Here is a 26,526-nt window from a genome sequence, read left to right on the forward strand (position 1 = left end):
CCTCAAGGCTAGCACGAGTGATCTGTCAGCGCTCCCCAAAATCTCCATGCTGCAGCAGACTGACTGTGTTTGCATCAGACCATGCAGTCAGCTCAGTCAGGTAACAGGCTCCTACAAACCTGAAGACAGGCTGAAAAGCATTTAGTCCTTTCTATTCTCTGTATTGCTATGTAGTCAGTAATATTTGTATTAAAATAAAAACACAGGATGACTGTTACAGGCCTGTCTGGGACTCTCCCCTCCATACTACTTTTTAATCAAGGGACAATGAAAATATACATTGATCTAAAAAAATGAATTTAAAAACCCAACTGCCCCCAAATAAATACAGCATCCAATCTGCAAGCAGGCAAAATGCCCTGTCTGGATTTTAGCATTTTACCTGTCCTCTGTAGTGCTGAAAAACTGCAGTGGTGCTAACACCGCCTTCTTCATGAAGTATCAGCCAAAATGATTTCTTCTATTTTCCTTGGGTTTATTCTTTTATTGATATTCCCGGTTTGTGTACCCAGATGAAGGGAAAAGGCAGGCAGCTCTTTCCCCCCAGCTCCTGCCCCCCGAGACCCCATCCAACCTTAGCTTATAGAGACCTTGACCTCAGCACAAGCTCCCACTTAGCACAAGGACAACTTCTCATACAAAATATTATTACATCCATGGTTTTTTCAGGACCATTCCAGGAACTTAAATGAATATAAAGACCATATATGAAGCCTGTCTTACAAAAAGCAAAATGAATAAAATTCCTGCTAACTTGCTGTTCTCTACGTGTGTGCGATAGTTTTACAGGTGCTTTTGGGCGCTTCTGAGATGCAAGAAAGCAACCGTGAACTCCAGCAACAAGTCCTCATCCAGGTCCTGCCGTGCGCTGCAGCGGGCGCAGGGTGACACTGGCCCCGCGGCAGCTGCCTTGGCCAGGCAGCCCTCCAGCGAGAGCCCGGACCCTGCCGGGAATGCGCACCCACCTCCAGAAGGGACCCCAACAGCTAAAAGAGCTGTGCTGGTGGCTCACTACGGTGGGCCAACACCATGGCCTGCTGCTGCGTTTGGGGAGTTTGAGTCCAGACATGAGAGTTTTGCCAAATAACCTTGGTTTGTGGCATCGTTTCTAATGAAGACTTGCCTGTCTGCTTCCTCAGAGGTTGGTTTCACCAATAAGCCATTTCCCTGTTTCTCAAAGACTCTTCCCTAATCAAAAGCTGGGAGTTTTATGGGAATTTTGGAAGAAAACAAAATAAAACCCACAGATGCCTCAATAAAAAGGTTTACCAAAAAAAAAATTAAAAATAAACCCCGCCATGTTCCGAAGACTTTCCACCAAAAACCAACCAAACAAAAAATCCCAAACCGAACAACAACAAAACAGAGATCCAGAGCACTTTGCTGCAGAATAGCTCCAAGAAACACCCTACAGGCAAAGGGGCAAAGCAAACACATTATTCTCCAGTAGAAAAACTATCAACTTGCAGATGGTCTCTCTCTGGTTTGAATTGTACTATATCTTAAAAGTCTCACTTCACTTTTCCATACAAACCTGAATAGATTATGCAGAACTGCAGTTAAGAATCAAAGCTCTTCTAAAATTTAAGGTGCATATATTGGATATGTTTCAATGTACAGAAATTGCAGCTCAAGCTTGAGAAACCAAGTATTTAAGGGACTTTTTTCTTTTAAATTATAGCTTACAATACAATTACCATAATTTCCTCATAATATCCAGTGAACAGGCAACTCTCCGAACAAGCAGCACCCAGTGTGCCGAGAGGAGAGCCAGCGAAGCAGAGATGCTCCCAGGATGTGCTGCTCTGCTCCGTTCCATGGATCCTTGCACTGTTCCAGCCCTGAGCAACCACTTGTGTCCCCAGGGGAGTCACCCCGCACTGCTGGGTAAAGCCTTCACCTCTGGAAATCTCCCAGGTGGTAAGCGTTAAGACACAAGCAAGAGTGATTCCAGGTCTTGTTAAATGGTTATCTGAGGATTTGTGGTGCCAAAAGGGCCAGTCACTGTAGGGTATGGACCGTGCAGCTCTATTCATTTATACCAGATGAAATCCTGCAGTATTAAGCAGTAGTGGGTGCACCGTATTTTTACCCAGAATAGTCCCAGTGACCCCATCAGGAAAGCTGTTGGGGGACCTTTTACAGGCTCTTCCTCCTGGACCTTCTTTGGGTATTGAGGTGACAGATGGTATCTTCTGCAAACAGAAAAGTGTTGGAAAGCCTCAGAAGTACAGCTGGAGGGAGAATTAAAAACAAACAAACATGGAACAACATTATCCCTCATTAACTGAGCACAATCCCAATATTTTGACAATGTTTGTCATCCCAAATGGGAAAGAAAATATGAAATAGCACCATTCTGTGGAGAATTACTTTTCAAATCCCATCAAACTACAGGGAAATGTCATCTTTCAGATGAGCTTCACACCTAAGTACATCCACACCACTGCCAAGATAGCTATCAAAAACTGGTATCACAGCGCTTTAATAACTTTGCATTAGCTAAGCCAGACCCAGGAAATGCAGAGGTCTGGGTGAATGAGTAACGTGGGAGAAAAAATTAATTGGATTTTTTTGATCGCTGCATGAGTTGGATCCATTTCAAATTGCCCATGTTAGATCTTTCCCTATACGTATGTGCATGTATCATGTTCAGGAATAAGCGAACCGCTAAGGACTTCAGCACATTCACTGGTTGCAGCTGCCCAAGGGTGAGGATGCAGGAATCCGCCTGTAATCCTCTCCTGGAAGTAAAAACATCTAGCCCCCCATCAAACCATTGACAACCTTAAAACTGAGTATTGCATTTAAGAGAGAGCAGCGCTGAGAACTGACTGTCACAAAACCTTCACAGGCTCAGCAGATTCCCCAAGCAGCTCATGCTCAATGTCTCCAAACAGCCCCCAAGGACAATGCAAGCCCCTGCATCTCCATTTCCCCCACTGAGCCTGCCAAATACACTCAAATCAGAAGTAATTCCTGTTCAAAGGTCTTAAACCTTTGGTTTTACCACCAAACACCGAAGCCCTTCGTGTGCCCTCTTGGAGGCAGAGGGTGTTTCCCAGCAGCAGGGCTGGCACAGCACAGCGCTACCCCAGCCTTCGGACTGGTTTCCATCTCCATCTTCTCATCACCACGGAGCACTCTGTGCGCATTGCTACAAGAGTCCCTGTTTCAAAGAGATATTTTTTATTTTTACGGGTGATTGTAAGCTGTCTTCTCCTTCCAGAGATGTGGGTTTATTTTTATTTTGCAATGTTACCAAACGCATTCTCATTCTCACCTGTTACTGCACAACCTCTATCTTTTTTTATCCCTAAGCCACAGTTGTAGTAATAACCTAAATAACACCAAATGTTTTCAAATACAGACGCTGAACCCATGAAGTGAGGCTTTTGCTGAGGTTATATTAGTGGATGAAATCAAAGCAATGGATGCACTTATTGCTAATGAATGCACATCAATTATTTATTCCCAAGCACACATTTTTAAAGGGTGGCTTGTTATTTTCAGATTACAAAGCACACCAGGAATTTGTCAGTTCATCCTTTCCTTGATATCATCTCTAGGTGGATTATTAAATTTCAATATGTATTTCTACATTAATGTTAATTTTGCAACTACGAGACTGGTGACTTTCGTATATGCAAGAATCTGTTCTGTCTTAGAGTATGCAAATTTGGCTTTGGTACATGTCTTTGAGGTGTTAAATAGTCCATGGCTTGTGATACGTATTTATGTTTTCAACTCAAATTGTTAGTTTCTGTTCCATTAACCCTGTAACCTGTGGCAAACACTACCTGCAACTCCGCTCCAGAAAGCAGCATGTAACTGCACCAGTGCTGTTTGGAATCATGCAGGACATTGTAGCTATAAATACAAATATTCTTGTGCTGTACCTTGCTAGCCTTATTTCCTATGTGCAAGCAGAACAGTTTGGTCTCTCCATGCTTTCACAGGCAAGCTGTTTTGACAGAGGATTTGAGGCTGAATTTCGCAGTAGCAATAGTAGCAGGAATAGCAACTTGAGAAATGGGATTGCCATGACTCAGCATGCTCCAGAAAGAACACCTGTAAAATATTATAGCCCCAAAAGGTTTCTAATCCTTCCTAAACATTTGGGAGGCTTCAGCTTTCTTCCCAGGCAAAGAGTTTGGCAAAGCTTAGGCAAAAATAAATTCCTGTTGTGTGCAGTAACAGCAGCAACAAAAAATCCACTTTCAGAAAAGGATTCAGCTTTCTCCGTCTACACTTAGCATTAATTTAGCCTACCACAGAAAATGATATTTAGCCTTGCAATAGGAGGAGGTAGTGCCACAGACATGGAACGAGTGGCACTGGACACTAGTTAGTGCAGGCAGGTATGAGCCAGGTTAATAGCAGGTCCAAGAGGTTTTTTTGTTCTGAGAGCTACAGAAAGGGGTTTTTGTGCACACACCCTGTCAGCAGAAAATGCATTAAAGCACATACATAGTCCAGTGACCATGCAAGTTGTTCTTTAAGCATGCTTGCTTTGCCCTTCATGGTTTTCAAGCACACAGGAAGGGAAGGGCTGTGCTGGGCTTTCAACACGACCGGAGTGGTTTAACTGGCCAGCTGTGGGCTGTACTTCTGGGTATGGTAGTTTTATGTTTAAGCAGCACAAGGAACCCAGCAGGAGTCCAGCTCTGCACATCAAAGTGTTCAGGCACATAATTCACTACCATAGCTTTCACACAATTCCCGATATACAACACCAGAGAGATGGCGGCTGCGCTTTATGTATGCTGCCCAATAGTTGCATTTGGGATACTTTAACCAATTTGCTGGATTGGTTCAATCAATTCAATCTACATGATATCAATTTTATTTAAAAAAAACCCACCACAAAAACCACCACAAGCAAAACAATGCAACCCCCCAAACAAACAAGCCCAGATTACAATTTACACCTCTAAAGTGAGGAGTAAGATTCTTCTCCTTGAAAAGGAGGTGCAGCCTCCATTTGTTTCAACGAGAGTACAGCCCTATACTTTCTAATATTTATGAGCAGCTCATAATTTCATTTCAGCAAGTCAATTTGCTATCTGCAACAATCGTCATTAAAACAGCTGATAATTTAATAACAATTTACCTGGATTTTTTTTCAAAACTAAGCTTTGTAGCAGTGTAACCAGTAGCATTGTGGGGTGTTCAACAACCAGTCAAGCATTCAGCCTTCCCTCATCTGCCCTTCAGCACCTTCAACATCTGAAAAAATAGCTAAATAACTGAAAATTCACTCCTAGCACTATTTTGCATCCTTTTTTTGTGACAAGGAAAAGCTATCTAGCTTTGAAAGTAGGCAGTTCACTGCATGCAGAACCAATCCCTAGTAAACCCCTCGGACGTCCCAAGAGAGACTTTGCATAGTATTCAGAAGCAAGTCAAAGAATCAGGTTTAGGGTCAAGCTAAACTGGTACAAGAAAGGAAATCAACATCAAACAGTTCCAAGTAGCCACATTTTCTTTAAAGCTCCCCCTTCTTAGCATCAGGCAAGAATAACAAAGGATGATTATAGCAAGTATCTACAGCACAAACACCATGTTTGCAGCATGCACATGGATGAGCCTTCCACTGACCCATGGGATACATCGGATGTCACCCACCAGAGGCATAAACCACATTGTACTTATTAGAGAAAGTTTTCAGATACTCTATCCTTTAATATCTGGACTGAGTGTTGGCCCCATTTCAGGAAGAAACATGCTACCTGAGCTAAAGTCTCTTCAGTCAATGGGACTTTTCTCACCAACTATAAGAGGGCTTGCTTCAGGCCCATAGTCTGAAACTTAATTTTAAGGAAATTGGTTCTCAGTCACCCTCTTCCTCACCTTGAATTAAACATAAATACCAGCTTAGCTTTAAAAGACCCAGGTCCCATGTTGGAAGCGGAAGTCCTTTGAGAGAACGATGAAGACCTACAGGAGATGCAGGGAGGTAACTCCCAAGAAAATCTGGTTTTACTGGTCACATGAGAGAGGGGACAGCCAGCACTCACTCTTCCAGTTATTCTGCAGAGTTTATGGCCAATAAGCAGCAGGCCAGTTTTGGTCAGTGCAGGAATCAGACAGGACAGCACCCAGAAAGGTGGGGAGCTGATGTACAAGTCATTTTTATATAGCACAGTGCCAGGGGACAACTATATTTAGCGTGATTAACATTTACTTCAGTTGCTATAGTGACTGATTTTATTTGTCTTCTACATGGGGATAGATGGCTATTTTCTCCTACAGGCCTTAAAGAACATCACCCCAAAAAAGCAGTGCTCTTTGGTCACACAGCTGGCAACTGAAATAACACCCAGCCCCTAGAAAATGTTTCTAAGTTAATTATATTTTTCCAATGAAACTACAAGCAAATTTGATAGCAGACAGACAAATTACAGCAGACAACACCAGCACCTTAACCAGCCCATAAGGGGTTCTGCAGCATTTCTGTGCTGTTTTGGCAACAAGAGTAGAGAGAATATACCAGGTGGCCCCTTTTCTTTTTATGATATATATATAGCAGAGCCTTGTTTTCAAGGCTACTGAAGACCAGCAAGTCATCTTCTGCTGCTAGGGCTAGCTGGACTTGCAGTCCATGGCTGACTTTTGCACAGTGCTTTTTTTTTGCCCTAAATTTCCTTGCAGAAGAAGTTTCATCATCTTTTCATAGAAGGAGAGAGGAGGAAGCATCAAATGCTCTTGCTCTAGCCACAGTGTTTACATGTAATTTTACTTTAAAATAGATTACTAGTTTTATGCACTTTGCCAGAAGGCTAGATGGCAACGCACAGGTAAGTGTGAGCCCCCTGTCTCTCGAGTAAAGTGTAAGCTACCAGTTGTGATTTAAACATAAAAGAAACACATTAGCAGCAGCATTGAGATTGCCGGTGAAATTTATCACCAAGATGACAGAGACTGAGAGCTTCTCCACGTCTTTCCACAGGACTTTCCAATTATAAGTGGAGCAGAGAGTGTCTTATAGACAGTTTTTAATTACAATGGTGGTTTTAATCATAGCGTACAATGTATGTTCTTCAGCAGGCAGGAATGTTATTTCCAGCAGGGGAAAAAGTAAAGATGAGGCAGTTTTAGGCCATCAAATTCCTTCACTTAAAAGCTGCTTCTGCTTGGGAGAGAAGTGCCACATTACAGGACACTGGAGCCCTGGACCTGCCTGCTCAGAGACACAGAGGGAAATCAGTCGGAGTTAACTAAGAGGTATGGATCTAAAATGAATTGGTTAATCTGCATTAAGCAGCTTTAATTCTGAGTAAGTGGTCTTTAGTCCACTTGAAGATACAATTAAGATGAAACAAATTACAGTAAAGCGAGACTACTTGAAATCCAAGTCCACGTGAGTGTTTAACACAAGTTAAGCAATCTGCTTTTAAAAAGTTAATTCAGATAAACTTTCCTGAATATCCTCATGGATCCAAAAGTCCTCCAAAGACCAAACACTGGATTGTCAACAGTCAGTCCCTACCCTGCTAATACCTGGATCCAGCCCTGAGCATCCACTCTTTAATCTGCAAAACGCATCACAGCTCTGGACACGGCAAGGACTGTCGAAGGGCTTGTATCCATCACGGACCTCCATTCTTGCCAGCTCTTTCCCATGTCTCCCATGAGGTGAGCACAGTTGTATTTATTTGGTTTTGTTATTCAATAGAAGCTGCAGGGCAGCACCAACAAGGTACCTGGAAGCGGGACTGTTGAGAGGGCTGGGCTGAGCAGGGGATGTGCTCGCCCCCACAGCTCTGCACTGGCTCAGGTACCATGTACCCCCACCCCACAGCCTCACCAGAGACACACCGATACCGACACGTGGTTGGGAAGAGAGCCCCTGCCGCAGGGCTGGCCCCCCCCAGCCACTAGAGATGCTCCAGTCGTCAAAAGCCTTTATGAGGCACCACCACAAATTTGTTGATGGCTTCTGTACAAGACAGCGTGACCCAGCTGCACACCTACAGTACCCTAAGCCACAGCTATAATCAAAGATGAAAATGAAGCCAAAGATCTTAACAAGCTCAAAGGATGCCTGTTGCTACATCCTAATAGCAGCACATTTGCCATGTCACATTTGATGCTGCTAAAAGATGAGACTTCTCATTGCTTTCAGTCCCACAGCAGCCAGCATTACACACGATAACCATGTTTTCATCAAATAAATCAAAGCCTACTGCTCATGCCTAATGAACCCTTGCAAAATACCTCCCACATATGAGATTTAAAAGCCTGGAGTGCTTTTGAAGGCAAAGATGTTGAAAAAAGCTCAACAGATGAGGGTTCATTCCAGTGTCACACTTATGATCTAAATGTAGTAAAAATGCACTAAGTGCCAGCCACAAACAGTTCTAGAAGCAGTCGCTGTGATCCAAGAAGAAAAACATCCTTTCAAAGGAGACACAGGAGGAATGATTATAGAGGATCCTATTTTACTCATTCTAAATTATCAGCTGACACAGTTACACAACCCAAACTGGATGAACAATGGGGCAAGAATTTCAGTATCTATTAATAGAAAGATGTAAAATAAAAGATAGAAGAGGATTAAAGTCAAAGTGCACACAATCCTGTTTCATCATAAGAAATGGAAATAGATTTATACAAGCATTATACCACCAGTTACCTGCCTTTGCTTTTGGGAACTGCCTGAGTTTGGTAATTCATTCACATCAAACTGGAGTGACTCCTACACAGAGGAAAAAGATCCTATCTTGTACACCTACATAACCCAAACACAGTTGGTAACTTGAGGTATTCCTGCATAAGGCCTTCTATAATGACCTTATAGAGAGGACTATCTGTTTCTTTATATTTATTTCTGTCCATCAATGTTTACCCTTGCCATTCGGAGGTGTTTGCTTCCAGCATGAAACCTCTGCACGTGCACTACCAAGCAGAAGAGGGATTTAACTCTTGCCCTTAAGCTTCAAAACCTCAGATCCAGTCTTGCTGCAAGTTTTTCAGCATAACAGAAACAAGGGAGGAAACAATTGCATACTGAGTAAGTCACATATGAAAACTGACTTCTCCAAAATAAGTTGTTCTTGGTCTGTAAGGATGTACGTGGCCGCCTCCTAACTTTTTAGGAGCACGCCATCTGGAGAAGATCTTCACTCAGGAAATAACCCTAGTTTTCAAAAGGAACAGATTTTGGGATACTGGAGTTTCTTGGTATCTCCGACCCCAGTCCCACACACATACATAGCTTCACTTGAAGGCTATTGAGTAGTTCCCTCAGCATCAGTATGCTCAATCTGAGTTAAGAAGCTGCATTAAGTCTGTGCAGGATCCAGCCTGTTTAGTAAGCTGTATGTTTGAGTATAAAAAAAGGAAAGACTTGGGTTCCTGGCAAGTCTCCCTGGGTGAAGTTCTCAGGCCTGCTCTACAGAAGAAGTCCCTCTGGGCCTTTGAAGAACCAACCAGTCTATAAATAGTCCCTGAGAAACATCTTAAAGTTTAAAATTAGCATGAAAGACACAGAGATCTCAAATATCTCAGCAGAAAGTTTCACAACTTTTTTCCATGGTCAGACCTACAATAACCTCTCCACAGCCACTCCCCACAGAGCCCTTCCATTGGCTGAGGGTCTCCACTCCTGGCAGCACCCTGCCACAGCACAGACCCCAACAGCACCGTGCTTGGGCTAAAGTGAGATGCCCAGCTCAGTTGCAAACCTGATCTGTCAAGATCCAAGTGACCCCTTTGTGCATGATACAGGGAAGAGTGGGTACTCTCTAGGCACATCAGGGTCTTCCATTGCAAAAAAACCCAACAGCAGTCATAGGTTTAATCTTGAAAAGGCTATCTTACAACTGAAATACAAATGAGGTAGAGCAAAACAGAAAAGAAAAAGCCAAGACAACTCACTTATAAATTTGGTAAATAACAAAGATGTTCCTTTCAATCCCGAAATAGAAAATGTCTTGTAACAACAGCTTTATTTTTAGAATAAAGAAAGATGAGAGTTTTAGGGTTTTTTGAAATTGAGGTTTGAGTTATTCCTCCCAACAGGATGATCATGTCTTATAAGAGGCTTTTATGACTTACTATATAAGCCCATTTGTTCCTAGGCTGGTAAAACCATCCCCAGTACTATTTAACTCTTTTGGGCTGCTGTTAAAGCTGTGTCCAAAGACCCCAGGAGGCAGTTAGGAAGTAGTTTTATTAGACTTTAAACTGCTGCAAAATCTTACAGCAGGATTTCAGACACCCATGAAACCTATCCCAGGCTCAGAAGTAGGAAGGGGGGGGGGGGAATCTTAAAGCATTTCTCCTTATGTGATCTCTGAGAACAAGGGCTTAGCTGTTTGCAACACCTCCAAACAAGCTGCTCTTGGAGGAAAATTAATGGTGGCTGTAGGTGACCATCTATGGACTACCAACAAAATTACTGAAAAAGAAGTGTCAGGCAGGTTAAATTTCATCAACACTTATTTGGAGCTTGGTGACAATAGTGATGTCTGCTGAAGGCCTCCGTTTTCTCTACCCTTGTTAACAATCTCAGGAATAACTGAAATATAACTAGTGCTCTACTGCTACTAGAGAAGCTCCTTGGATTTTAACAAGCATTTAATTAACCAATATAACAAAAGCTGTTGCTTTCCTTCAACTTGTTAAGGACTGCTCTCTTTAAAAATAAGTGGAACTGTGGTGTTAAAGCAATTACAAGCCAAAGCCAATCTACTTGCCAGAGTCAACTGTGGCAAACCCAGATAAAACCTGTTTAATCCAAACATGGGAACACATTCAGTTATAAATACCAAAACAAATGCATAAGGTTAATCTACTACATAACATCTTAATGGCAAATAGAGCCTCATCTGATCAACATCTACAGAAGCAGAAAATAGGAAGGATTTGTTCATTAAGGCTTATTCTAAAACTTACTACTGAGTTTAGGCTTTGAACATAAAAGGATGATGCCTACCAGACTGCCCCACACTTGCCTGGTTTCCAGAGACCCCACTCATTCTGAGTGGAGTTGGACGACTCCACCAAATGTGCTCAGATTTGGTCTCAGGTACAGTATTAAAAACCCTGTGCTTGACTTGCCACATTCCTCAAGAGCAGCAAGGCATTCAGTAATGCTGTTCTTGTCTGGATGCAGACTTCTCTAACAACTCCAGAAAAAGGCAGAAGAAACCCTATAGCAAGCTATCACTGCCTAATATAGCCCTACAGCAAGTTTCTTCTTAATTCCTGTTTATTGGCATTGCTTTTCTTCCTGAGGCAAAAGGGAATAAAAAGGTTTGGAATAAAATTATTCAAGTCTTAATATATTCTTGTTATCCACATCATTTTCCACCCCTTCTTTCAGTGCAGCTAATTTTTAGTAGAAAAGTCTGTGTGATCAGGTTGATGTCTATCATCTCTCAGTGTACTAAATGGAAGTCGTGCTTCTTTTACTGCAAAGCATGAAAAAGGAGGGCAATTGTGCCCACATTAGCCTTCTCATCATTGCATTTCATAGCTGGATCTGTACAAATGCAGTACAAACCCCACATCTTTTACAATTAGCTGGTTATTCTATTGAACATAGTAAGATACATCTCAAAAGAGTATCGTAAGATATACAAGGTCTAGAGAAAATATGTTTGAGGGCATGCAGTTAGGAGGACTAACAGTCCAAGATTTCTTTATTATCTGAATTATCTAACATAGCAGAGTACTTTATCGTAAAATAATTTTACTTTGCAAAACAGCACAGAAGATGATAGAATAAAAATATGTTTATGGAACAATGGAAGATTGATTAATCAAAGCAACAGTAAGAGCTTCATTCAATCTTATTTCTACATCTTGTTTTTTTTAAATATCATTTGCCTAAATAGATGAGTCTTTTTTTAAAAAAAAAAGTACTTTCCATGAAAAAAAACCCCAACCAAAAAACAAACCAAACCCAAAACTGACACACTAGTAAATCAATGAGAATAAGATTTAGAAGACAGGCTTTTCAGTGCCAAAATATCTGTACCTGAGTCTGCAACTGCTAATGAAACCAGGAGCACTGGCTCCTGATTTGGTGCTATGAACCAGCTCAGCAACATCAACAATTCACTGCTCCTGGAGAAGGGCACTTGCCCCTCACTCCGTTACTGGCCAAGACCCCACACCGTGGTACCATGCCGCCCACGGCTGTCTGATGCAGGCATCTGTATCAAGGCTGTTCATCATTGTACAAATTTCCGAGCCCTTCTCCGTGGGAAATGCCTCCATCTACTGAACTTTCCATCTGATACCTAACTAGAGGAGAGGTTTACCCCCACACTGCATCATAAAGTTGCTCATTAACCTGGAAGGTCATACATGTCTGACAAACAGGGATCTGTGTTTCCAAGAAAAGAGAGGGGATATTTATTTTAGTTATACTTCTCCAAATTTGCTTCCAGGTAGGAATGAGGTAATTAAGACATGGGGGATAGAGGAAATCCATCTCGACCTGCTGGAACAGATCAGAAGAGTGAAGCCATTACAGAAACTAACACGCTCTGCAAGGTTGTGCTTCTCCTGAATGGGTGCAACTCGATGAAGGGCCCCAAACCCCCCAATTAGGAGTTCAGGTCTGACCCATCTGTCTAGGCAGAGGTTTATTTACAGAATAACTGTGAGATCCAGGCAAGCAACACTACAGCTTCCTAAACAATTAGCTTCTAAGGAGCAGCTCCCTAGGTCAGACATCAGTTCTGTCTTTGGGCAATGTGCAACCACACTATGGGAGCATCCTCGCTGCAGTTCAGGTGACCCCAAAGGGATTTTAGCTTACGTCTTCTCACTGATAACCCCTACTGCACAGCAGGTTCATGTGCCGATACCCTTTAGATATCAACTTACTGACTCATGAGAATTCTCTGCCTTGGCAGACAATCCCAAAGCAAATGCCATTTCCCCATGTTTCAGGCATATGATTTCCCCACAGGCTTCTTCAGGACAACTGGCTCTGTTGCTCCAACAGGTATTCATACCAGTCAGTCCAAGATCTGGGCTACAGCCACTGCAGATTTCATTGTGGTGAAAACAGCTACAGCTTCATTTTTTCCACCTATACCTTTTAAGAGTACTTGTAACAGCATTTTCTATTTTGAATAATATAAACAGCTAAGTATTTGTCTTTTTTTCAAAACCAGGGAAGAATGATCTTAAGCTACCCAGGTAACAAGCCATTTCTTTTGCAAGTTTGTGGTTGATCTGCAAATCAGAGGACTACATGCGTTTGGCAATCTGTATCTTCTCCTGAAGAGGTTAGCAGGGAGAAAGCCGAGGCCAATTTAAAAGCTGGTGTCCCAAGAGTCAGGAGGGAAGGTGAGGCAGAGAAGACACGCGGGCACCAAACCCCAGGGGAGCTCTCCCGCACCCTGAGGCTTTGTCCCACTTGCACACTGCAAAGCTCCTTGGGGTAAATCAGTCATTGTAATTCCCCCGATTGCCTTCCCAAACATTCAGCGTGTTTCGATATACCTCTTGCGAAGTTGTACCCCAAAGATGTAGCACAGACGTGTTACTTCTTCCCTTCAGCAAATTTCAGTCTGAGACTGGTGTGTTTCTTGTTACTGCTCATAGTGGCAAAGAGCAATACTGGATAAATTAAGTTGTAATTGGAAGAGTGACTCAGAGATGAACATAGGCATTCAGTCCTCGGAGGATAAATGTTAATAACTTTGGCTTCCAGGAGGAAAGTATGTCAGAAAATTTAATTAGAAAAAAAACGTGCAAGAGGAGCAGAGCCACGTGCACATATTTAAATGGCTGAGATGATGAATACTGAAACGGTGTAGATTTTCTCCCAATTTATTAAAAACAGACAGGAACATGATACGCCTGCCCCTGTACAACAGTGTACCTCCCATATGCTTGTAGCAAGGAAGAGGGGAACCCCCCACCCTGAGAGCCCCCTCACATCCGGGACTGCTGTCCCAGCTAATCCAGCAGCCACCTTGTCTCCCTGCCCAGAGGCAGTGGGGAGAAGGGGCTGGGGGGACTGGGGGGCAGCACCTTCCCAGCTGCACCCCCCTCTCACACAGAAGCCCGCAAGAGAACATAGAGGAATCCATCGCCTGTTATTTCCTCCCACCATCCATGGTCCAGCTCATCCACCAGTGCAACACCACCCCTTGGCTGACTCCACATACACCAAGGTATTCAGGGATGCAGTCATTTCAGTATTTGAACTAAAACTAATGAACTGGGATAGGCAAATTCCCCAAACTAGTACAACTGCTGTTCTGAGGTCATGCTAAATTGCTTCAGAAGAGAAAACCACCAGGCTCCAGGTTTTTCAAGGCTCTCAAACAATTCAAGTGATTCTTCATTTTAAATACTTGATTCCTTAGCTTTGTAATGAGAAAGTTGCAATTGTGCAAGTTTTTATTAACACATACCAAAGGCTGTTTTAATGTAAAAAATATTTTTAAATACTATTTTTCTCTGTGGGAAGTATCTACTTGCGGTTGGGGCGGGGGGGGGAGGCTGTGGTTTTATACCATTTGCTATATTTAGGCATTTATTTTGAGTTCTTTTCTTCCAAGCCAGGTATCTAAAAGCACCAAATTACCAATCTTGAGAGAGAAACTGAGGAACAGCTGTGGTAACAGACATAAGAAAGATAGTTTTAGACTACACTAGCAACTTTAATTACTTCAAATACTACAAAACAAAAGAGACAAACAGTCTTCAAAGCAGCAGTGAAAGCACCAGCCAACCTATGACAACCTGAATGGATTGGAAGCACTGCCCTTGGGAACTCAATTAAGGGCAGGCAAAATTCATTAAATAGTAGCTGAATGAAAGAAACTCATTTTCATTTACACATGTACTTTAGTTTAAGAGTGAAGATCCCCACTGATCACACCTGCTCACATTTTGAAGCACGTGCAAGTGTTTCCACTACCCAAATTCCAATGTGTGCTCCATCCTTGTAACGGATATTGCTGTACTGTTAGACGTACTGAATCTGCAATACGCATATGAGAAAAGTACCTGGAGACGTCCATCCTCTCCCAAAAGACAAGAAAAGGAGGCTACATGTGGCAAAAATAGAAATTCTTATGCATTGACAACACACTGCCATAAAATACAGAGAATCTCAGCCCATGACAGCCCTCCAGCTTGTCGTTTGAATGTAGCACACAGGCAGTTATCTGTTATCAAGACAGATTAATGACCTTTCCCAGACTTCAGAATTAAACTATATATATACACCAGACTAACAAGTATCACAATATAATATAAAAGTGCAATCTGGCACATACAATAGCAAAGCCCTTCAGACCCCAGAAGTTATCCCCAGAGCCAAGAACACCCCTCACTGCCCTTTTTGCTTCTTCCCCTCACGCGTATGTATGTGTGTGTGTATATATATATACACATCTCATATGGCAATAAAAGCCAGCAGAGTCCCAACAGTATAAGAACAGACTTAAATCACACTGAATGACATAAATCTGGCTAAGTGATAAGCAACCCAGCACTTTGGCACAAACTCAGTTCTTGCAGTCTCCTCGTGGACCACTGGGTCCTCACATCAATTACATGAGGGACACCAGGGGAACTGTTGCAGTTTCTGCACCAGGCAAGGGCTTATTCAGGTTTGCAAATAGAAACAGGATTTCTGATGTGCGTCTGTATTTGCTTCAGAGTAGGACCCTAAAATATTAATACTGCAGCAAAATCGCACTGACTCAGGACACTCATGACTGCCAGCTGGGATGCGGAGTGCTAAGCTATGAAGTTATGTATCAAGTACTTTGCCCATTAGATATATGGCTGATAAGATGTGGGTTTTTTTGGTTTTTTTTTTTTTTTTTTAAATATATATAAAATTGCCTGAAACTTATTTCAGGTCTTCCCATTGTCACCGAATATGCCATTTCCCAGTTACCTTCCCTGATGATCACTAAGTTTTTAGTTACTGTTTGACAAATGAGCAAGCACCAAGCACTGCTCTTGGTGGAGTAAACACCTTCTGACTTCAAAGGAAGATCTGTTTTTAAGGGCTGTGTTCTTGGAAACTGCTGTAGTCAGTTCTGCCAGATAACCATCTTCATGCATCAAAGCAAAAGGTACATTAGCAAATAAATATAGAGCAAATTTTTAACTTGAAGGAAGTTCGGCAAGCAGGGGGGGACTCTCCAGAGCACACTTTGAGCAAGCAAACTCTGAACAACTCCTGATGAGTCTCTCTTGTGCACAAGGTCAGACTGATTTCACCAACTCCTTGTGCTTCCACAGGCACTGCAATTCTCAACATTAATTGAGAAGTCCCTGCAGTCTCAGCCCTCCTTGGAAGAAAAATATAAAGCGTTTCTAGTATTTGCTGATCCATGGAATAACTTTGAAATGCAACTGCACCACAACTGAAAACCTCAAGCAAGATGCTCAGGTGTTCCCAACAGCTTTGAGGAGTTTGGGGCGATAAAGCTAATGATGGTTCTGCAGTATGGGGCCTTTGTAACAAAACACTTGGCATAACAGCTGTATTCACCTCTGTATTGTTTGTACCAGAGAAGAAAAAAATCTGCCCTCGTAGTTTCCTTACGCTGAAAGCAGCGTGGCGCATATGGTCCCACATATATTTGTTGTGCAGTACTGGTACCTCTTTCTCAGTACTTTAAAATCCATTTACAGTCATATCCTTCTCCCCACTCTTTAATGATCTTCTTGCTGCATTACAACCTCAGCTTCATCCGCTTCAGCAAACCACAAGGCTGACCTTTCCTGGACCCACTTTTAGAACTTTTCTGTATTTATTTTTTTTTTTCCTGAGAAACTCCCTTGTGACCACCCACTCACAGTTACAGCTGGGCACAGCAGGGAATCTAAGACCTCGGCTAACAGAGGGGTATGCTGGCAAATTACACTTCGTGAAAAGCAAAGCATGACTTCAGGTGATGGTATCAGCTCAGCTGCTATTAATTTGTATATCAGCTTTTCCAAAGATGCTTTATTGCTTACACTGGAAGACTACTGAATAAAGCATCCACATGAATGCTGAGGCTATGGAAATAGCAAACACTGACCTATGGAAACCATCTGCTTGCAAGGTAGGATGGACAGTGAATGATGATGGGATTAGACCACTACATACACACAGGTTTCATAAGAGAAACACACTCACAACCTTCACCATCCCTTGCCAACTCCCCAGAGACCTTCCAGGGCGGGGAAAGGTGCGGCAGGGTGAAACACAGCCCCTCCACGGTGCAGGAGTCCCTGGGTGCCTGCAGGGACCGTGAAACGCAGCATGGCCATTCACCTGCTTAGGGTGAGAGGGGTCAGTCAGGAAGGGGGGGAGCAGGGGGCAACGCAAGCTTTGTTTTAATATTAATAGCTATACAAGAGAACTGAAAATGAATTTAACTTAAAGCTGTTTCCTGTATTGACCGTTTTATGGCAAACAACAATGAAAATAACTGATTTCTTGACATACCGCTTCCTTGTTCACACGTACCACCACGGCTACTCATTTACTATTTTTTTCCATTCTCTGGCACGTATGACAATGCTGTATTAGAGCACCATCATTATATTTCATTATTAAATAAAAGCATAAAATTAAAAAGGAGCAAATGAGAATTCCTTCAGGGCACCAGTTTGGGTCTACACAGGCAGGAGAACATCAGGAGGCAAGGGACTGGCGTGCAAAGCTGGATGAAACTTTCTTTCACCATGAAACCTGGAGCACCACACCCTCACCAAAGCCCAGCTTCCAGCTGCGGGTGTCCTCACATACCCCAGACCCACCCACATTCAGTCATTCTGTCCTCATTTGCTTTACAGATCTTGAGAATAGAGATCTGGAAAGACCTCCTTCTTTCCTCGTAGGTCACAGCTAGGGAGGACACAGTTTTACTGGTCTGGCACAGAGAGAAGGTTTTTGAGTTTCATATTCGTGAGAAGAGAAACCCACAGGCTGGCACTGTGGTAGTACGGGTTGCAGGGAGTACCCACCCAGCCAGTCGCACCCAACACCAGTGTCCCAGCAGAACCTGCGTAGGGTCAACGAGAAGTCAATCCCACAATGACTGCATAGGCTTCGTTCATGAATATATACCCATTTTATGGCTTTTTGCTGGCATCCCTCACCAGTATCTGCAGTCAGATCATGACACGCACCTCCACTCAGTGGCAGAACTGAAACAGTTCAGACCAAGAGGCACTGTGTCTACCCCAGGGCCACAGGGACAGCTCAGACCTGGACACAAACTCAATATGGAAGCTCAGAGGCAATGGCTCACCTCACCTGTGAGGTGAGCTCAAAGACAGCTCAAGCTCTCTCAAAGAGAGCTCAAGCTTCAAAGCTTATCGAGCAAGACTATGAAAGCCTTGAAATCATGGGGCAGAAAAAGCACTCCACACGCCTGGCATCTCTGGAGCCATTGTAGACCTGTGCAGCTGGAGACCAGCTGAACACACAGAGCTCAGACCTGCTGCCAGGATACACAACTTACCCATAGCATTACCTCATGCCATTCAAAAGCAAGAATGCCAAATCGCTATTGCATTGTTCAAGTCACTCAAGGATCTTCCTACGCAAACAACGCCTAGAATTTGAAGTAGGAAAAATACAGATAAGAGACTGCATATTTTATTTATGCAAATTAGAACTCAATCATTAAAAATAAGAAAAGAGTTTCTCTAAACCATCAGTCACAATTAGCCTGGTCAGGCTCAAATTATCTGCCATGACAGTCCCACTTTAAAAAGATTAAGTCGCTTCTTGTTAAAACTGCTTAGAGCATCTCAGTCCTAACAAATAAAGAAGTTTTTTTCATCATTTCCCTCAAGTTCTTCGGCTTGAGTCCCAATTCACACAGCCCATACAAATAGCCTTGAACTGGCAGCTGGGACAAGACAGTACCTTCTAAATTACCTAGAAAACCCCATTCCCCTAGCAACAAATTGCTTTGCAGTTTGTCCTAGACACAGGAGGTCCAGCTTTAATTGCTTGCTCAGCCTTCTTCCTAAATTCAAGTGCAAATGCCCCCTCACACCCATTTCCTTAAGAAATGTGGGCCTTTAATATCTCTTTGGTAAACCAAGAAAAAATCAGATAGGATAATGTCTGTGAAGATACCCAAGTTAAAAACAGGCAGCTGAGAGGGGAAACAGATTCTTGGTTCATTAAAATGATTTAGAGCTTCCTTGAAGGCAGGATACTTCATTGATTTATCCCAGTTAAAGATCTGGCTCCATTTTTGAGAAGTATTTTAAGCGGTAATGCAGCTATTCAGCATTTCTGAATAGGTGTGGAACACTCAGCTGAGCAGGAGAAAGCTAAGTAAGTTCCTCCTCTGCATACTTAAGATTAGTGTTTAGGCAACACTTCAGACACCATAAATAACACTGATTTTGTAATACATAAACCACACACTGAGCTTGCAGTTCAGTTTTCCTATCTTTATGCTGCCGGATGTACCTTAAACTGGCTTTTAATAAAATACAGCCTACTTTCACATGTACTAGTGAATTTATTTTCTTTTGGGAATGGAAATAAGTGCTGCAAATGCTAGTACCATTTTCACCATCGAGGGCCCTGCATTTCATTTTAGTCTTTCAATATCAGAGAAGAACTCAGTCCACATTTTGACAGTGGCCTAGGGCACTTCAGTGTCACCAGAGCAGTACAAGGTAAGCACCCATCAAGGGCTTTGTGTGAATTACTAAGGCTTGGCACAGGTGATAACACACACCAGAGAGCTTTTCTGGAGCAGGATTAGTAAAAGCTTGGCTGATTGAATCACCTTGTTACAAGGACCCTCCTTCTGAGGTTCTCCTGCACCGATACAATGGGACACATGGAAGGATTAATACCACTACTGACCACTTTTGTGTCCCCATGCTGAAGGGGGTAGAAGCTCACCCCTCCATCTGCCCTGTTGCCACACAGCTGGCACAGCCACGGCAGCACACAGGGAGAGGAGGACTGCCAGTACAGCAGAGCCAACGCGTCTATTCACCGCACTGAGAAGCGTCATCTTCTTTCATGTGCCGATAGCCGTGACCCCATGAATCCTCCCAAATTCACTTTCTCAGAGAGGACACGGAGATAACTTCTGCAATGTTTATAGAGTGACCAACCCAGACGGAGATTTTGAAAGCTCCCATTGGTCTGTTACAGCAAACTACTTTCTACCCCAGGGGCTTCACAGACCCACAGGAGGTTTTAGAATTCCTTGCAACTGTGAAGTACACATCCCCATGTTAAAATTGTAATGTTTTCTGACATGCAGAACAGCCATTGGCATCTCCTGAAAAGGGGTTTGTCACAGGTTTGAAACTGCGTTGGCTCGTGGAAGTACCTCACTACTGTTTTTGTAAAGGATGCCAGGGCCAGGCAGGAAAAGCACTGCAAGATATTTGCATGAATGGAAATAAAGTCATTCCAAGTTGGTTTTGTTCCCAGAAGCAGAGCTTTCAATGCACACTGACCTTCAAAACCATCAGCATGCTCAGAGCTTGCATGGAGACAGCAAGCCAAGTTCACTGCGTTTTGGGAAGTATCTGTTTCTGTTTAAAGAGATCTAGTTTCTGCCAGAAGTTACTTGCACCAAACCAAACCACTTTCAGTCAACTCCCTCCGCTCCTCCCCTTCCCTGGCTTTCAGAGAGTTATTTGGAACAAATTGCACGAGATGCACACTTTTCCAAACAGTTTCCGAGGTCAGTTTTTCCCTGCTCACCTTCCATTCTGCCTTTGTAAACACCCAAAACGTACCTTGAACAGAGGAATTTTTCTTTTTTTTCCAAATACTCATTGCTTGAATTTTCTCCCCAAATTAGTTTTGTTCATTGTACATTGAACACAAGTTAATGGTAGAGTGCTAAGCTTCAAGTCTGACCTGTCTGTCAAAAGATGCAATCGATTTGAAATTCTCCTTTTACCACACATGAAGTTGCAAGATAAGTTTAGGCAAGTGAACAAACAGATACAAACTCATACAAAACCTGGAGACACAAACATCCTATTGCATCAGCTCACCCTCTAGGAGATGTGGGTATGAGTGTTTGTTCTCCCGCTGGAGGACATCCTGGATCATCCTGCAGGCAGATGAAGGTCTGCCAGCACACACACTCAGAAAAGCAAATAGGTGAATGAACAATAAACATCAGAGTTTCAGAGCTCTCCCTGTAAGAGTGGTTGGACTATGGCCCGAGATCCCACCTGAATAGAGAGCTGACATCCTGGAGGATAAGTAGCAGCCTGGGCTACTTATCTATGGAGGGAAGGCATTTCACAGGACTTGGATGAAAGATGGAGTGTGAAAGCTGGCCCCTACAAGGGCTCCTTCCTTTTTCAGTGGGGATAGTGTGAGGGTGCTGTGTTTGCAACCCTCTAGCACAATCCCCTGAAAGAAGCCCTCTGTACCCAACTGGAGAACAGCAGACAAGTTATGCATGATAGGAGCTGTGCATTACCAACTCCAGGAGACACCAGATCTCCCTCAATTTTGTTACTGGAAGGACCAGTCACAGTCTTGTGTATTGAACCCCTTTTCCATACCTTTCACAAGACAAGCCTGCTAAGCAGCTTGTTGAGTTTAGTTCAAACAGAGAAGAAGCTATTTGCTCACAGAGCAGAGAGGGCCACTTACCAGTTTTGCTTCATCTGCATTTTAAAAACAAGCTAGAAACGAGCACGTTGTCTTCCTAGCAAGTTCTGTCTTCAGAAAGGAGTCCTGATCTGTAGCTCCTTCTCACCTGGAGTGAGGGACAAAGCCAGCTTCCACCCAGCAATTCCCAGTGAGCTCATGAGCTCCAGGTGGTGCTATGCTGAATATAGTGAGTGCAGGCAGCTCCCTTCTCAGGACACCAGGTAGTATGTCCACACATCCACAAGCTCTTTCCTGCTTTCATCTCCCCTATAAATTCACCAGGGCATTTCCATCCCTGAGGCACATTGTTTCTGGAGCATTTGCTAGTATCTAAGATATATGTATATGGCCATGCCCACAAATTATCTGCCCCAAAATGAAGCCTGATGCTTCTGCACTGTGCCTTCTACCATCATCCACAGCAAGTGAACGTTTCCCTGCCAGGCTGGTACAATTCACAAGTGAAAACAAACATCCACAGTGCTGGGCAAGAGCGTCAGACTTCACGGCACACAAGAGAGAAGAATAAGCCACCTTGCTTGTACCCACATCTTTAGTTGGGTGCACACAGAGCAAACAAAAGGAGTATGTGGCCGGGGTGCCTGGTGTTTCTCTCCAGGAGTGCCAGCATGTATTTTTCTAACCATCACTGTTGATATACTAGTGTCTTGTCAGATCTAGTTCCCACTCAACCATACTATTCTTCTCAGGGAGGTGAGGAAGGGTGTGTTGACTTAGGTGCATAGAATTTGAATTTCTGGGACTTTTCTCCCTTTTTTTCTTTAGTGAAAGCAAAACAAAAAAAACCACAGGCAGTTTTGTCAGCCCAGACAATGATAGCTCTCCTTCACAGACAATGAAGTCCAATGTTCCTCTGCCAGTAACATACCATCATTGCTTTTACATTGCCCAAATATTTCCTCGTCCAACCATGAGCCCCTGACAGCTCCACTCACCTCCTCTGGGTTCTAGTCCTACCAGATAACCTCTCCTCACCTGTGCCCCCGGCTCTCTAATACACCTAAAGGCAAAGAAGAAGAAACTGTTTCCAGCTGAAGTGTCTGATCAAGAACAATTTTTGCTCCCTATTGCATGTTAATACATTTAAGACTAGACTCTTTTGTAAGATAGGTATATTTATAGCGTGGAGAAAAAAAAACTCTTTCACTTCCTAGTATCTTAACATCACAAATCAGTTTCTACTGCCTTGTCTAACTAAATTATAATATTTGATTATCACAAGTCTTATCAAACATTGAGATTTCCTCCAGAAACTGCCTCTGGCTTTGGAATTCTATGTCTTCACAGCCATTTTTTTCAATCTGGCTCAGCTAGGTTTTCAAAATGGCAAGCAAGGACTGAGATGTGCTCCCAAGAGCCCACACTTAGAAATAAGGTATCTTGACAGTGTTTATCAACCAATCCACTGTCATACTAAAATACACTTTTTGCCTATTAATCAGCACAGCTGCAGAAATAGGTGGAATACTGGATAATGCAAAGTTTAAACTTGAAGTCAAGACAATACAGGGGTGATGTCTCTCTGAAATTAAGCTAGAGTTCCCATCACCTTCCAGTATTTCCCTTTCATTCCCTTTCCTTTCCCTTTCACTTTCAGTACTTCAAAGATTGTAGCTTGTGCGAGTGCTAGTTTATACTTCAGGGAGGAGTTATGAAGTTACAGCTAAGGAAGATAATTTCTAAGCAATACTCAGAAGCAGAAATAACACCACAGTCAAGAGGAGAGATCTTTCCTACATCAAAACCTAAAATAATCCTTTCACTCTCCTCCTCCCCAGACGTGCTGACCTTCCCCCACACCCTTCCCATATCATTATGGAGCATCTTTCCCAGTACTTAGCCCTTCGGTGGCTAACTGGAAAGGGCAGTGTTGCCCTCTTCCTGCTTTCCACATGGATAGAAAGCTGTTCACACTCTGGAAATGGTTAGAGACTGCAGGAGGGATAAAGCTTTCGTTACAGTCTAGCTATTACTGCCCACTAATCTGAACTTGGCTCTTCTAAACAGCAGACTTGTCGTCACTTGCAATTTATATTAAATTTGAATCTATACAGCCAAAAAAAAGGAGGGTTAACACCGGCCTATTTTAAGCTCTGTCACAATTCCTGTAAAACTCTGTTTAGATTGTAAATGAATCACACGTTGGATCTAGCTAAAATAGCATAATGTTTGAAATTTCATGCCCAGTGCAACACTATTGTCTGTAACTGAGGGCTCTGAAAGACCCTGGGAATCCTGTTTAACATTTTGTCTTCTTGCAGGCACACTGCAGAGGAGAAGGTGGTTTGGAGGACCCCCAGGTAAACAGCAAGCAGACTGTGCTTGCTTCCTGAGGCAGTGCTTGCTCCCCTGCAGCAAGGTACCATCCATCCATTACACGGTCCCAGCAAAGGAGGGTGGCTGGTCCCGTCACCCCAACAGGGGAGGTGGGAGAAAATAACATTGTGAGAAATAACAAGTGAGACAGCCTAGGGAAAAAAGGCAGAAGCTATTAAAATCCCAACTAAATACATACTAAGAAGGCAAATCGCTGTGACAGACAACTCCTTGATCCAAGGGCCAGAGGTAGGACTGTTACAAATTCAGAGTGGAGATGGAGAGAGGTTTGCTGTGGCTCTCCCAAACAACCCTGCAGGCTTTTCCTCCATAAGCTCTCTCCTTGCCTAACAGTGGAAACGAATGCTTAAGAAGACACAACTGCTCACGGGCTTCATTGCATTCTTGTTCTAGTGCTCCTGAGCAGTAGTGTAAGGACCTGAATTTTTTTTACATATAAATATATGACACGACACACAATTTGTAAACACTGACAGCTCCAATCCATCCAATGGGCTTGCAGAAAGCCAGCCTCAGAGCTGGAGGAACAGCTCGGCAGCTGCCCTCTCACCAAGACAGGGCATGAGCCGTGGGCTTACTGGAACGAGCAGGTGGGCAGCTCCCTCCCAGCTCTGCCTGCGCTGGCGCAAGGCTGGTACAGGTCCCAGGGGCCACAGAGCAATGACATTTACACTGGTTTCGCCAAGGCAAGAAAGGGCAAATGGCTTCACAGGATTTATTAAAAACAGGAGAAGGAAAAGCTTTCTTTACAGACATCATGAAACACATCAGTACGGAAGAGGACAGGGAAGGTGTTCTCGCTGACATACAGAGATTGCAGAGCTACTACTTCGACCATGCTGCCACAGACTCCTCTCAAGCAGAAAAAAGGCCCCCCCCCCAAGAGAGAGAGCATGAGAAGCACGCACACTCTCCCTGCCCACCCCTCATGAAGCATGGAAGCGATGCATCTGCTCCCCACCTATTCAGAAAGAGCACACAGCAGCCGAGAGATCACCTTGGTTCACTTGCAGAAAACTGGAACTCACCTAGCAGCAGCTATCTGGTATTTCTGTTACTGGAGATGAGCCAGCAAGTAATTTGCCAACAATTGCAAAGGTAGACCAGCAGAGAGCTAGAAAGAGGTACCGAATTCCAGTGAGTTCTCCCATTTGTGCCTTGGAGCATCTTCCCCAAAATGCTTCTGAAATAAGGCTTCTTCTGTACCAAGCACAGCACTGTACTGGAGGAGTAAACGTTCACTAAAATTTATTTCAAGTAATTAAAAAAAAAGTAAAAATATTAAAAATTCTCACAAGAATCACTGAATTGTGAATTGCTTCCCTCTTCCTTTGCCAAAAATGCCACCTGAATGGTTTCAGAAGTCTTACAATTCGAAAGGAAGTTGCCATGGTTATTTTACAAACTGTTTATAAAAATCAAATATTTTGGACTAGGGGTTTAGCTTATCGGTACACAGCTTTGACAGTGTTTCCATAAATCAGCCCTGCTCCAAAGAGCTCCTAGGACTTTGGGAACAAGTTTTAAATTATTTTTCTTGTTTCTCAATGGACCAGGTTTTTGGCTGTCATAACCCCTTTGAAGCAAACCAAACCATATTCGGCATTTGATCCTGACTTGTGCAATCTCTGCTTAGAAAGCATCTCCTGCGCCTCCCATACACCATCATTGATTGAGATGAAGACAGAGATATCCACTGGCTGCATGAGCCTGGCTCCACCAGGAGTAAATTTATTGCAGTGGCTCATGCAGATACCGCGTGGATGTACCACAATGTATTAACACTGCCTTACAGCTGGGAGAAGTTAGGCAACAAAGTCCTAAGAGCAAGTGTTGCGACACGGAAGAGCTGTCAAAACACACCAGTGCTTAGACCTAACAAATCTGACAACTCTGATTTAAAAAGTGCTTTGACAATAAAGAAAAATTCCGAAAGACACTAAAAACTTATCTGCTAGCAATGCACGTTTCGGAAGCCGGGCAAAGTAACTTTCCCTTGAATATAAATGTCCTCATCTGTGCCCTGGTTTATATGCTTCACCAAGTTTTTCTCAAACAGGAGGGGGTGGTAAGCTCCCATGGTACAGGCACGGTCGTGAAACTTCTGGTAATAGTGGCAAATGTCCGTCTGCCGTTTAGAAGGGAGAAATTCATACACGTCCACTTCATCACAGAGTGTCATCATGATCACGATGCCTAGGGAGGGAAAGAAAGCAGACATCCCCACGTCAAACCAGAGAACTGATTAAACGTGCCAGTGAAACAGGCGGTCAGCAAGAAGCGTCCAGCTCCAAGGGGAAGGGTTTTCTTTTTGAACATTCAGACGAGAGGGGGAAAAAACAAGTCTGGCCAGACAGGGCTGTTTTCTGAAGCCCTCTCTTGCAAAGTGCACGATCGACTTGATAACAGCAGATTGTTGATAGCAACAGCCATGCCAAAAGGCCAATTTTTAAGAGTGCTAACATTCTCCGTGACCTTCGTGGAAACTTGGGCATCTGCCAATTGTGTGCTACAATTAGCCGATCCAAACAGCCCATCACAAACCTGCTTGGGTAAGCAGTGATGAG

General features: G+C 43.3%; 1 protein-coding gene across 7 annotated transcripts in view; it reads right to left on the reverse strand.

The window, feature by feature from the left end:
* Positions 1-24,660: 24,660 nt before the first annotated feature.
* ST6GAL1 (ST6 beta-galactoside alpha-2,6-sialyltransferase 1) overlaps positions 24,661-26,526 on the reverse strand; it is a 49,520-nt gene continuing 47,654 nt past the window's right edge. For all 7 annotated transcript variants that reach the window (XM_069792013.1, XM_069792014.1, XM_069792011.1 and 4 more), the window contains one exon: positions 24,661-26,155. In XM_069792013.1, the coding sequence (XP_069648114.1) occupies positions 25,914-26,155 (242 nt within the window). In that variant the 3' untranslated portion in view covers positions 24,661-25,913. The remainder of the gene's footprint in view (positions 26,156-26,526) is intronic.

The sequence above is a fragment of the Haliaeetus albicilla genome, chromosome 9, assembly GCF_947461875.1.
Source record: "Haliaeetus albicilla chromosome 9, bHalAlb1.1, whole genome shotgun sequence".
Lineage (NCBI taxonomy): Eukaryota > Metazoa > Chordata > Aves > Accipitriformes > Accipitridae > Haliaeetus > Haliaeetus albicilla.